The sequence below is a fragment of the Gigantopelta aegis genome, chromosome 3 (assembly GCF_016097555.1).
Source record: "Gigantopelta aegis isolate Gae_Host chromosome 3, Gae_host_genome, whole genome shotgun sequence".
Classification (NCBI taxonomy): domain Eukaryota; kingdom Metazoa; phylum Mollusca; class Gastropoda; order Neomphalida; family Peltospiridae; genus Gigantopelta; species Gigantopelta aegis.
Window position 1 is genome coordinate 1,821,102 of NC_054701.1, and position 14,026 is coordinate 1,835,127.

A 14,026-nucleotide genomic window follows, 5' to 3' on the forward strand; every position below is an offset into this window, starting at 1 on the left:
TATATGGCGTCAGACATATGGTTAAGGACCACACAGATTTTGAGAGGAAACCCGCTGTCGCCACTACATGGGCTACTCTTTCTGATTAGCAGCAAGGGATCTTTTATTTGCACTTCCCACTGGCAGGATAGCACAGACCATAGCCTTTGTTGAACCAGTTATGGATCACTGGTCAGTGCAAGTGGTTTACACCTACCCATTGAGGCTTGCAGAGCACTCACTCAGGGTTTGGAGTCGGTATCTGGATTAAAAATACCATGCCTCGACTGGGATGTGAACCCAGTACCTATCAGCCTGTAGACCGATGGCCTAACCACGACGCCGGTACCGTGGAAGAAGAGTTTTGTGACCGAGGAAGAAGAGTTTTATGACCGTGGAAGAAGAGTTTTGTGACCGAGGAAGAAGAGTTTTGTGACCGTGGAAGAAGAGTTTTTGACCATTGAAGAAGACTTTTACGACCGTGAAAGAAGAAAAAAAGAAATGTTTTATTTAACAATGCACTCAACACATTTTATTTAATTATATGGCGTCAGACATATGGTTAAGGACCACACAGATTTTGAGAGGAAACCCGCTGTCGCCACTACATGGACTACTCTTTCTGATTAGCAGCAAGGGATCTTTTATTTGCACTTCCCACAGGCAGGATAGCACAAACCATAGCCTTTGTTGAACCAGTTATGGATCACTGGTCAGTGCAAGTGGTTTACACCTACCCATTGAGGCTTGCAGAGCACTCACTCAGGGTTTGGAGTCGGTATCTGGATTAAAAATACCATGCCTCGACTGGGATCTGAACCCAGTACATATCAGCCTGTAGACCGATGGCCTAACCACGACGCCGGTACCGTGGAAGAAGAGTTTTGTGACCGAGGAAGAAGAGTTTTACGACCGTGGAAGAAGAGTTTTGTGACCGAGGAAGAAGAGTTTTGTGACTGAGGAAGAAGAGTTTGACTATAACCATACCTCGACATTCTCATTGTCTTCTGCGATGTTTTCCCCGACAGTGATGTCCTCGTTAGTAATCAACAAGTCCAGCAGCTCCTTCATCGCGCTCATACAGCTGAAAACACAAACACGACGCTCAGTAAATACTGTGGCAATACCATCTACAATAGTCACTTCAAATATATAACCTAACACTTTCTTGTACCAAAATATCAATTATCTTCAAAACATAAACCCACCCACCCCAAAGCCAAGGAATTCTGTAATTTAATAAAACCTAAAGTATGCAGTTTAAAACCACATAACATATTTAGTCCTAAAATTTTAAGTAATTGCAAAAAACAGTTTGAAAAATGCATAAATTTTAAACAAACCAAGGGGAAGGTATTAGTTTATTTGTAAGTAAAATCAACAAAAGTTTAACATTTTCCAGTGCAATAACAATAAATACTTGTACAACTTACTATGTCCACATTTGGTTTCTCATGTACGTTGCGATGTTTGGGTTGTAATAACAATAGATACTTGTACAACTTACTATGTCCACATTTGGTTTCTCTTGCACGTTGCAATGTTTGGGTTGTAATAACAATAGATACTTGTACAACTTACTGTCCACATTTGGTTTCTCATGCACGTTGCGATGTTTGGGTTGTAATAACAATAGATACTTGTACAACTTACTGTCCACATTTGGTTTCTCATGCACGTTGCGATGTTTGCGTTGTAATAACAATAGATACTTGTACAACTTACTATGTCCACATTTGGTTTCTCATGCACGTTGCAATGTTTGGGTTGTAATAACAATAAATACTTGTACAACTTACTATGTCCACATTTCGTTTCTCATGCACGTTGCGATGTTTGGGTTGTAATCAAAGATGGCCGCCATGATGTTGAACATGATCTTGACAGCCACCGCAGGGCCGAGGTTTGCCGTCTCGGCCACCAATTTCAACTCCTTCAACAGCTCAATCTGTTCCGATCGATCCGTGCCCTTCTTGCCACGGGCAGAAATAATTTCAAACAATTTCTTCATCACAGCTTCGTGATTTATTTCCTGATCTTTGCTGAACATTTTTGGTTTCTCCTGATTAAAAAAATAAAACTTGGATCAGTTTCTCTTTTGACGAATACTTAACTTGATCTCTGGGGATACAGCATTTTTACTCCAGTCCCACAGAAAGCCCATACCTGACCTCTGGGGATACGGCATTTTCATTCCAGTCCCACGGACAGCCCATACCTGACCTCTGGGGATACGGCAGTTCATTCCAGTCCCACGGACAGCCCATACCTGACCTCTGGGGATACGGCATTTTCATTCCAGTCCCACGGACAGCCCATACCTGACCTCTGGGGATACGGCATTTTCATTCCAGTCCCACGGACAGCCCATACCTGACCTCTGGGGATACGGCAGTTCATTCCAGTCCCACGGACAGCCCATACCTGACCTCTGGGGATACGGCATTTTCATTCCAGTCCCACGGACAGCCCATACCTGACCTCTGGGGATACGGCATTTCATTTCAGTCCCACGGACAGCCCATACCTGACCTCTGGGGATACGGCATTTCATTCAGTCCCACGGACAGCCCATACCTGACCTCTGGGGATACGGCAGTTCATTCCAGTCCCACGGACAGCCCATACCTGACCTCTGGGGATACGGCAGTTCATTCCAGTCCCACGGACAGCCCATACCTGACCTCTGGGGATACGGCATTTCATTTCAGTCCCACGGACAGCCCATACCTGACCTCTGGGGATACGGCAGTTTCATTCCAGTCCCACGGACAGCCCATACCTGACCTCTGGGGATACGGCAGTTCATTCCAGTCCCACGGACAGCCCATACCTGACCTCTGGGGATACGGCAGTTCATATGTTCTGACATTATGAGCGTAACAAATGACTGGAAATATTATTAGAACAATAGGATCATAATTTTAAATTAAAAAGGCCAACATGAATATTCAGTTTATTTGTGTGAGAAAACAATAAATGTATTTGAGTTAAAAGACAGCAGTTTAGTTTGACAACCACTAATTAATTTAGACATAAATTTGACTGTTTCACCCACAACAAATACCATCAAATATCTGGGATATGATATATATTGGGCCGAACTAACAAAGAGTATTTTTCTCTTACTTGTATGTAAACAGTACTAAATACATATATAAACTTACAGTGCAGAGTATTTTTCTCTTACTTGTATGTAAACAGTACTAAATACATATATAAACTTACAGTGCAGAGTATTTTTCTCTTACTTGTATGTAAACAGTACTAAATACATATATAAACTTACAGTGCAGAGTATTTTTCTCTTACTTGTATGTAAACAGTACTAAATACATATATAAACTTACAGTGCAGAGTATTTTTCTCTTACTTGTATGTAAATAGTACTAAATACATACATAAACTTACATTGCTTAATAAAATAAATATAAACACCTGTAGTTAAGAAAAAAAGGCGTAATCATTTGTCCTACCATTGATCTGCAAAAATACTGATCAATAAGACAATGATTAAGAATAAATGGATTAAATGAAGGTCATCTGACGAAGAATGTGTCGTGTTTTGCAAATATCAGTTGGTATGTTTTGTTGACCACCACCACTAGAATACATTGATTTGTTAATCATTGGCTACTGGATGTCAAAAAATTGGTAATTCCAATATAGTCTTTGACAGGAAACCTGCTACTTTTTCATTAGTAGCAAGGGATCTTTTATATGCACCATCCCACAGACAAGATAGCACATACCACGGCCTTTGATATACCAGTCATGGCACACTGGCTGGAACTAGAAATAGTCCAGTGGGATCACCGACAGGGATTGATCCTGAACCGACCATGCATGGCGAGTGCTTTACCACTGGGCTACATCCCGGCCCCTGCTCTATCAGTTAGTCTAACGGTTAGCTCGCTCTCACCACTACGAGAGGAGCTCCTCCTTTAACCTCCTCCCACTCCCCCTCCTCCTCCTCCTTCGCCTTCTTCTTCAGCTCCTTCTCACGTTTCCTCTCTCTCTTACGCTCCTCTCGGCGCTGACTCTCAGCCTCTGTCGTTCTAAAGTAATAGCAATATTTTAACAAGTGGTGCTTGTAACAGTTTAAACAAACTGGTTACCGACTCAAAATGTCGGATCTATACTGTATACTGCCAGTGTTAAATCTGATATCTGAAGACAGTAACCGGTTATTATATTTATCCTGTATTCCAACAATAATTGTCAACAATTAATAATTATTCCAGTTTTGCTGTACAGATGGTATACTATCAACCTACCAGATTCATCATACAAGATACACATCGTTATATACAAGATACACATCGTTATTTTCAAGATAGTAACTACATTTGTCACAACAAAATCTAATTGATAAATAAATTTGTATGCAAGTTTGGTTTAATTGTTATTTTTTATAACACAAAATTTAATTTTAAGCTACTGTACTAAAACATGATATGTTAATATAATCTGAAGCAAACAAATCGAGTCAGGCTTATGTCAAGTGACCTATAAACTATTTTGTCAGTGACCGAAAATACAGAAATTTATCAAGTCATCATACCTGACAAATGTATATAGTGAATACAGAATACATTCTTTTCTTGACAAACTTTAAAATAACACTGTGGAACAACAGTATTGACACTTCAGTGAAAATAAGAACATGATTTCTTCTCAGTGTTAATTTTAATGACATCAGCTAGTTTTCATGTGTCGTAAAAAATAAAACAATGGCTCTCAAGTCATATACAAGGTGTTAACGAAACTATGAATGAACAAATAAATGGATGGATGGAAAGATGGATGAGTGAGGGGTGTGTGTGCTTGAGTGTGCCGGTGCGTGGATGAACTAATGATACCCCAGAATACCCAATAACGGATTCTGTGAAAGCCATCACGTGACACTGACACGCGACAAACGTGTTACTCACTTCTTCAAGAAATACTCGGCAGTCAGCCGCCCGCCTTCTGGACGTTCATCTTCCGACTCGGATTCTGAGTCTGACGATGACGACCCCCAGAACTCGCTTTCATCACTCTCGTCGCCTTCATCGCCCGACATCTGTCACACACACAAAACCAGTCAATAACTATCACCTATCTGGGTTTACAATATCACAGGATACACTGAATAAACATTTAGACAAGAAACTTTGGAATTCTGTTAGACAATAACATATCAAAATGCAAAATGTTCACATTTGATAATCCATAAGCAATTCTCTAATTATAAATAAACATGATACCAACCAATCTGTGTTTTCTCTTTTTGTGAATACTTAAACTCTACATGTAAGCTCGTTTTATATGAAAAGCCGAACGCTATCACCATGAAAGAATGCCCATACCGTAGGTTCTTTGGCTATTCTCGCTTCCTTCTTGCTGGGGATGTCGGCCTTGGTGGGTTCCAACTTGTCGTCAACACCTTCATCCTCCACCACAGCCTCTTTTTCACCAACCTCCTCTTCATCAGGGTTCTCGCGGTAACTACCGAGCTCCGTTTCAAACTCGCGGATATACTTCTTCAGTTTCTGCCGGAGGGAAGTCAAGCTTTTCGAATTGTTCTTGCTGATCTGTTTCCTCCATTCTCGGTCCTCCCAGCACTGAAATTATAGAACATCTTTAACATGGTTTCCTCTGTGCTCATAATATAATTTCATAACAGCATGGCAGATTATTTGGAATTATTATTTTTGATTCAGAAACCTGATCTAACTATTATTAACACTGTTAGATAAGTTCAAAAATTCATTATTTGTATCAGGTTTCGGCTGTGAAAAAACAAAAACATTGTTTACAATGTTACTTAAAGGAATTTTATTGATGAGTGTTTCAAGTACACAGAAATAAAAGTGGCATGTACAGCACACTGAGTGAGTGCGTAAACACGTACATCATTGACGAAGTCATCCAGTTCACACAGACACTGGAGAAAGAAGCGTGGGATGCCTTCTTTGTCAACAACCTTTCTAGCTTTTTCATAGGCTTTTCCAAGAGATTCAAAATCTGAAATAAACACAGACACATGCATTGATCATATCAGAGATGAAAGTGGATTACGAAAAAACAAACCAGAAATGTTAATATTTCTGGACGGGTACGGAGACTGGCTCTAGGGTTCGAGGTGAACCATGGTCTAAAATGGCCGCCACCAATTCAGAATATATGCAAAGCATCAGTTGAAATGATATCATACGTTTTGGACGGAGAAGAGGAATTGTGGAGAAACAGCTCATAACCCGGAAACACTGTATGGCCAACTAAAAAGCAATCAGATGTATTCCACCAACAGATAAATTGATATTAGGTGGACTGGATGGCACGCTTTGTGTTTTATGGTGGTCTACTATCTGTGACCACCATAGCCCATGTAAAGTGCTGACCAGGTAACCTACAAACCACCCACCTAAGGTCCTACACCAAAATCATTGTCAGCCTACAGATCCCTACAGTTTTAAGATGAACATCATATTGTGGTGTGGTGTTTAAGCTACTTATAAAACATGTGAAAACCAACATTTGTTACATTTTTAAAGTTGACAGTCTGTTCACAAATCCCAACTGTTAACTATTAACAGAACTAAATATTGTTTACATCACAACGTTGAATCAAAGTATTGGTGTTCGGTTTAATTCTTAACCTACCGTTAATAAGAGGCTCTCTGGTCTTAACAACCTCCAGCATTTATGAAGTTATCCTGCAACCATTGTTTCTATTCACAGATTACGATGACTGATTAAAGCAAAGTCATAAAGGTATACTAGCAGATTATCACTTTTGACGTCACTCATGACATCATACACATAGCTATATTACAAAATTGCTCATTTGACGTCTAGGTCATCGTATAATGTGGCTGAAATAACAGAAATAATAGCTAATCCCCTTAATTTTTTATGGTCTGCAGGATAAAGATAATAACTAGTTAATGATGTCGGATATCTGCTTTATCCTGTTCAGGCCGAATGAGAAATTCCACTCAGCAGAGCCTCGTGGAATTTCCCATTCTTACCATCACGGATAAAGCAGATATCCGAAGCCATTAACTAGTTATTCTCTATTTATCTAGTACTCACTGGAGTAACTTTTTTAGTAAGTGTAATTTCAGCATGGAGAAAAAGACATATTATAAAATGGGGAATGTTAAATGAATACTTTCAAAATACAGATAATATTTAGGGATGCCCGGGATGGCACAAAATCTCACCTGTAAGAACATTGGGCATATCCTTTATGTTCTTATGGTTCTTCATCTGTTTGATGATCGTACGAATCTCATCATACCTACAAAACAAAAACAATGTTAAATATTTTCATTTGGGTCAAAGATTACTAATTTAATAATAATAAAATTTTATATTCTAAAATAAACATGCAGAGACAACTGTAAATATTTACAAACCAATAAAAAAAAACACCCATAGGGCTTAAATTTCACCACGGCACCAACAGCAATTGCCGTTGTTGCCATCCCTACTTACTGTTATGCGCTGAAAATCTTACATCGACGGCACGAAAACTGCTGCAGCGCCCTACTGGTTTGACACTGTGCCCTACCTGGTCCGACACTGTGCCCTACCTGGTCCGACGCTGTGCCCTACCTGGTCCGACGCTGTGCCCTTCCTGGTCCGACGCTGTGCCCTACCTGGTCCGACGCTGTGCCCTACCTGGTCTGACACTGTGCCCTTCCCATACATTCCATGCTGTATATATGTATCCGTCCTGATCATGTCAAATAAAAACTGCTGCAGTGGCCTACCTGGTCTGACACTGTGCCCTACCTGGTCTGACACTGTGGCCTACCTGGTCTGACACTGTGCCCTACCTGGTCTGACACTGTGCCCTTCCCATACATTTCATGCTGTATATATGTATCCGTCCTGACCATGTCAAATAAAAAGAGTAAAAAAACCCATATTTCTTGGAAGTTTTCTTTTAAAATTTATTTGCATTACAACTTCCGTCAACAACAACCACCCAAGAGGCTGCAGTACACTGCAGGAGACCGCATCATGGATGCAGCAGTATGTGTGATCACGTGATTGTGAAACAAGGTTAGCCAGCAAATGTTTCGCTAACATTCGTGAACTATTTGATTTACCAACTTGACCATTTGATTCACCGTGAAGCACATCAACCAGTCTAGCAACCAGTCTAGCGGATGATTGTCTGGTCTGTCTGGCTGATCTTGGATAGTATAATATAACTTTATGCATGTATAGTCGTCTTGTATTAACTTGACTGAAATAGTCCGATATACTACTCAAACTCTGAAAGAAAGAAACTCCAACTCGGATAAAAGGGTAATAACCACACAACAAAATTTAACATCAGATTATACCAAAATTAAAATTAAATTATACTCCCGATACATTGAAACGTCTACCGAATCCCACATGCACGCACACTTGCCATTCAGTTACGTATTTTGTTGTTGAACATCGAAATGCCCCGGCAAGGGAAAATTAAAAAAAAGATAAAACAAGAGATTAGCTTGGCAGCAGACAAATGTGCGACACTATCCAACTTTTTAAGGTACAAGTGTTTCAACTAAATTTAGTTTTATCAGTTATTAGATGTTGAATTGCAGAGCACATGTTGGCTGTGACCACGGGCTAGGACAAAGGACATGCGAATTACTGTCCAGTCAGTACAAATGCTGACAACCATAAACATATCAACACTCACATGATCCCTTATAGAATTAGAAACCCATTTCATGTGGTGGGTGGGGGAAGGTTCCAGTAGGTGGAAGCCCACTTCCCTGCTCAAAGTGAATTTTGTTTCAATATATTTCCCTGGAGTGCACGACTCAACCCCACTCCACCCCCTCACAAACAAATTGCATAGGCTAGAGTCCAAGGCCATAGGGTAAAATCAGTTTTGTCTGAAAAACTTGATAGAAAGTAAGTTGCCTTTGTGCCCCTCTTTCGAAGGAAAAGTTTGCCTTGGTGCCATAATTTTTGTTATTAAACTGAAGGCAACACTTGACATGCACCCCCCCCCCCCCCCCCCCCCCAAATTTAAATTAAAATTTGACCTCTGCAAACACTATTACATACCAGGTATTCTTAATCCAAACTGAACTTAATTTTATTAGCTCATAAAATTATGATTCTTGCATAATATATAACTGATAAGTTAAGAAATGAAAAAAATGATGACCACATGGCTAACTTCCACAGACACATTCCTATCCTCACCATGACCAAACAAATACTTGTAGCCTACCTCTTGTCTTTTTCACTTCTCACCACTCTCTTAGTGTCCTCTTCATCATCACTGAAAGTATACGCTCTGAAAACAGAACAGAAAAACTTTAGAGAGACACTTAAATTAATTTTGTCTTGTGTGTGAAGCAATCTCTGCTGCTCATATTTTAAGCTGGAAATTGCGAAGCAATTCGAGACAAGTCTCGAAATGCAGAACTTTGTAAAGAACATTTTGTGCTGTATTGCGTCGTATTTCACTATGCAAGTTTCAAAGATTGCAATTCAGTAACACTAAATACTAGTTACTAAACAAGTTTCAAAGATCACTATGCAATTCAGTAACACTAAATACTAGTTACTAAACAAGTTTCAAAGATCGCTATGCAATTCATTAACACTAAATACTAGTTACTAAACAAGTTTCAAACTGATAGCAAATGTTGCTGATGAAAACTTTGAAAACAAAATGTTCCCTGTTGTGGGGTATATATTTGTGTAAGTTTGAGGTACATACCGTCCTGGAACTGGTCGTTGAGGCTGCAACTCTTCAACACTGGAATCACTATCGCTCTCAGAGTCCGAGCCGGCATGGAAAAACCGCGACATCTTCTAGCTGGAAGGGAAAGGAGATGTCTGTTATAGGAACTGCAGGTATCAGCTGTTATTTTAAAATAGGGGCCTGTCCTGGTTTTAAGGTTCTACATTACCAACTCTTTTCACAACTGGTGATTACAGTTGAGTTATCAGAACTGGTGATTTCTAATGAGTGAAGCCGTCTCTTTGTAAGGGAGATCACAAAGTTAGATGATTATTAAATATCCCCAACGACCTGCTAGTGAAAAAAACAACACCACCCATCCCAGAGCCAAAATCTGATTGTTTTTATTTACCAAATCCATGTTAAAGCAAAATCTAATCATCAATAACATATTATCTCTGTAAGGGCAGGACTCGAAATTAAGAACTAAGAATTTGAAACAATGAAACAAAAGGAAACTGCTAATTTAGAACCCACATTTAAAAAAATCATAAAGTGACTTTTGTGGCAAATAAAGATGACTGAAATGTTATGAAAGTTTGTTTTGTTTAATAACACCACTAGAGCACATTAATCATCAGCTATTGGATGTTAAACATTTGTTAATTTTTACATAGTCTTAGAGAGAAAACCCACTACATTTTTCCATTAGTAGCAAGAGATCTTATGCATCATCCCACAGATAGGATAACACATATCACGGCTTTTGATATACCAGTTGTGGTGCACTGGCTGAAACAAGAAAGGTTATGAATACTGGTCAACTCGCCCAAACAGCTGGTTAACTCGCCACAATTTCAACTTTACTGTCCGAAAATAAATTGGACTAAATCATTAAAAATCATAATAGTCAGCGATAGAAAAAAGCTGAATTTTTTATTTGTCAACCGGACAGTGTTCTTGCTGCACCATTTGCATTTTGCTGACCTTCTTTCACGTTCTCCCCCCTCCTTTATTTTTCTGCGCAACTCTTTATTTTCCAGCACCCTACTATATATTTTACAGCACCTATCTCCACTATTTCCAAATGCACACTTTTTCCACACATAAAAACCCCCACAATGATCTGTCTGCACATCAAAGGAAACAAGCTGCGTTGTGTACGAAAAAGCAATTGAAACATTTACGACAGTTACCGTAACATAATTTAACAGCCTCTAATTTGTCCCATACCTGTATCAATTTGTATGTTTAATGCACACAATAAAAGTTATATTTTATTTGAGCAATGGAAACATTTTTATTTTTATGGATTCGGCAATCTCTGATTGAAAACCCCCCACTTATTTGGCGTCAAATTTGTCACGTGATCAGAACGGTCACTCTATCTTTTGTTTCCACAAACTGTCTGGTATTTACTGTCTGGTATTTTGTCTTCAATTATAATTGATATTAACTGATGATTTTTACTATATGTCATTTCTGTCATTCTGTTTATTCAGCAGTTAATTTTGGGGGGATATCACCGCTTATAAAAACAACGGAAATGGTAGTGTTTAGCATTAAAACCATTTATCTTGGGTGCCAAATAATATATACACCGCCTTCACAAAAACAAAACTTTATCAGTTGGCGATAATATTTTATCACAGCGATCAATTCATTCGATGAAGATGGAAATAGCAAAAAATATATTCGACATTAGGGGATCACACAAACATCTTTTTTGTTTTTCATATATCTTGAAATCTTTATTAAAATAATAATATTGAAACTTTGATCGGTTCAGCAAAACCGGAACTGCCCGTGAATAACATCTTTGCTTCAATTAAAAGACGAGTCTGCTTGTATTTCATATAAACTTTTTTGTAGGCAAAATAAGGAATATGTTTTCCCACAAAGTCTATCAACACAACATGGTAAGCACCAAGTTCTCTCTCCCCCACCCCACCCCCCCTTTTTTTTGAAGAGTGTGGTGCCGAGCGGCCGCCCTCCTTTGGCCTACTGCGCTAAGGCTGAAAAGAAAGAGCTTTCGCTGAACATATTTTTTAAGCAGTAAGTTTAAAATTTGAGATGTACCTTAAATAGGATATCAAATCAGTTTGAACAAAATTATAATTATGTATACCGATTTAATCGGTTTTATTAGGATTCTCGTCTGATGACGGTTAATAATAACTGGAAACGAAATAACGCCCAACAACTACAAAATCACGGTAACGCGATTCAAGACGCTTCTTACAAATAGACCGAATTTTCTACGTGGCTCCATTTGCAAGTCGACTTTTAAATACGTTCACGATTTTAAAGACCTTTAGTTTAAAAGCAAGTGTAACACAATGCACGTGGCATTGTTACATTTACTTTAATTGTAACGCAAAACATGAATTGTAATGTCTACATACGATCTGATCATCATGTCAATGTCTGGAAAGTTCTGACCCAGATACGTGTACTTTTCATCGATTGGCGACTGATGATTGGCCAATATTTATAATTTGGCATCATGTGACCGTCGTAGAAGGAGAGAACTGTTACAGTTACCGTCATTCTGATGGTCGTGGAAGCTTTGTTGTTAATAAACTTGTATTTACTCTATTGTTTCAATTGTGATGTTTTATATCACTATTAACTACTATAGTATTCATTGATCATGATCTGGGGAGTCGGAGTTGGGAGCCTGATGGGGTACATTTTGCATGTCCGAGCAGATTTCTTCCTTTCAGGAAAAACGGACAAGTGTTTATATTTCGAACACAATAGTGGGTAAACAATAATCTTATTATTTAATAATGATGATGTACAGTTTCATTGTGTATTACAATTATTTCTACAGTTTGTCTTGACTATTGACAAAAACAAATCTATGTTAATTTGGCAAAATAATTTCATGAAATAAATGATGTTTTGTTGGAAAATAAATGGGTTTCTGCAGTTTTTGAAGTATGATTGATAATTTGGCAAAATGTTCTGCTGACCCAGAGCTAGCCTGGAGTTTTATTTAAGTCTGAGGAAAGGAGGGTAATTTAACATATATATAGAGGCTATTTCATGGTTTTTTCCGAATACGATTTTTATGTCAACGAGTGATATGTGGAAACCATATTTTCACGAATTGACATAAAAATCGTATTCGGAAAAAACACCATGAAATGGTCTATTTATTATATACATATTTCCTAATTTTTGACAATATCTTTCGCTCTTTGGTAATATCTTTCACTTATCCTATCGAAAACACATAACGTCATGATATATTTCTTCCTATGGAACTTTGCCAGAAAATTTACGTTACCATAGACTTTTAAAAAGAAATTTGATTAAAATTTATCTTTATTAACATTTATTTAACAATACTGCGGTGCGAACATACCTGACAAAGCGATCCTCTAAAAACAAAACAAGTCGAACGGCGTGAAATTCTTACACTTACACTCAATGACACTACATTGTGTCATCATTATTTAGTTTCGTATTCAATTTGTTTTATATATTTTATCGTAATTGCACTTCGTATCCCGTTTTTATAGGTACAGTTGTTTAAATTACATTTTTTAGTTTTCAAATACAATCAGATGCATTGGTAATCATCAAATTTAAATACGAAGAACAGAGACAAAGGGAGATTATATATATATATATTTATCATATCATCTTACATTTTCAGTGTAATCAAAGTATGTGATATTTTTCAGATCACATACTTTAAGAATTTGATAACTTTGCAAATTAGATGTAAATTAGTCGAGGTCTCGGCACTAGGTGTATTGACATTTAAGCAAACGTACTTGGGTGACACTCCATGATTGACGTATGCATTCATAGTCATCAAATAAAAACATTTCAGTGGCAATTTGACACTGAAAGCTGTCCAGCGTTCAGAAAACAAAAAACGTTAGGCATATCTTTATTTTGATGTAATGACGTCATTCGAGTTTGATATTTCCATTCAAAAATACACCGCGCCACATATTCTTACGTCATTTAAATCTAGTAATGGCGGAATGGAATTAAAGTTGCGTGCACAGTCTACAAAAACACGTTGTATTAAGCCTGAGCTTATATGATAAAGAGATTATTACCCTCGTGTATTTCAGTATCGTCAATATCATATATTAGGAATAAAAATAACGTATTATGCTCGCATAATACAATTTTTATTCCTAATATATGATATTGACGATACCGAAAAACACTCTGGTAATAACCTCTATATATATATATATATATATATATATAGTTATTAACTGTGGTTCAGAGTTTAGCGATGAGCATTGGGCTATAGTGTCTAGAAGCTTGCTCTGTTGTAGCCCGAGTACTCTGACTGTAAGAGACCTAGACAGACATTTGGAC

The 14,026-nt window shown here is 38.0% G+C and overlaps 1 protein-coding gene across 7 annotated transcripts in view; it reads right to left on the bottom strand.

The window, feature by feature from the left end:
* LOC121367363 (eukaryotic translation initiation factor 3 subunit C-like) overlaps window positions 1-14,026 on the bottom strand; it is a 54,706-nt gene that overhangs the window by 39,999 nt on the left and 681 nt on the right. For all 7 annotated transcript variants that reach the window (XM_041491495.1, XM_041491494.1, XM_041491493.1 and 4 more), the window contains exons 2-10: window positions 9,710-9,808; window positions 9,215-9,280; window positions 7,191-7,267; window positions 5,876-5,988; window positions 5,331-5,585; window positions 4,914-5,044; window positions 3,902-4,037; window positions 1,779-2,041; window positions 967-1,063 (exon numbers count right to left, since the gene is read on the bottom strand). In XM_041491495.1, coding sequence (XP_041347429.1) covers window positions 967-1,063; window positions 1,779-2,041; window positions 3,902-4,037; window positions 4,914-5,044; window positions 5,331-5,585; window positions 5,876-5,988; window positions 7,191-7,267; window positions 9,215-9,280; window positions 9,710-9,801 — 1,230 coding nt within the window. In that variant the 5' untranslated portion in view covers window positions 9,802-9,808. The remainder of the gene's footprint in view (window positions 1-966; window positions 1,064-1,778; window positions 2,042-3,901; window positions 4,038-4,913; window positions 5,045-5,330; window positions 5,586-5,875; window positions 5,989-7,190; window positions 7,268-9,214; window positions 9,281-9,709; window positions 9,809-14,026) is intronic.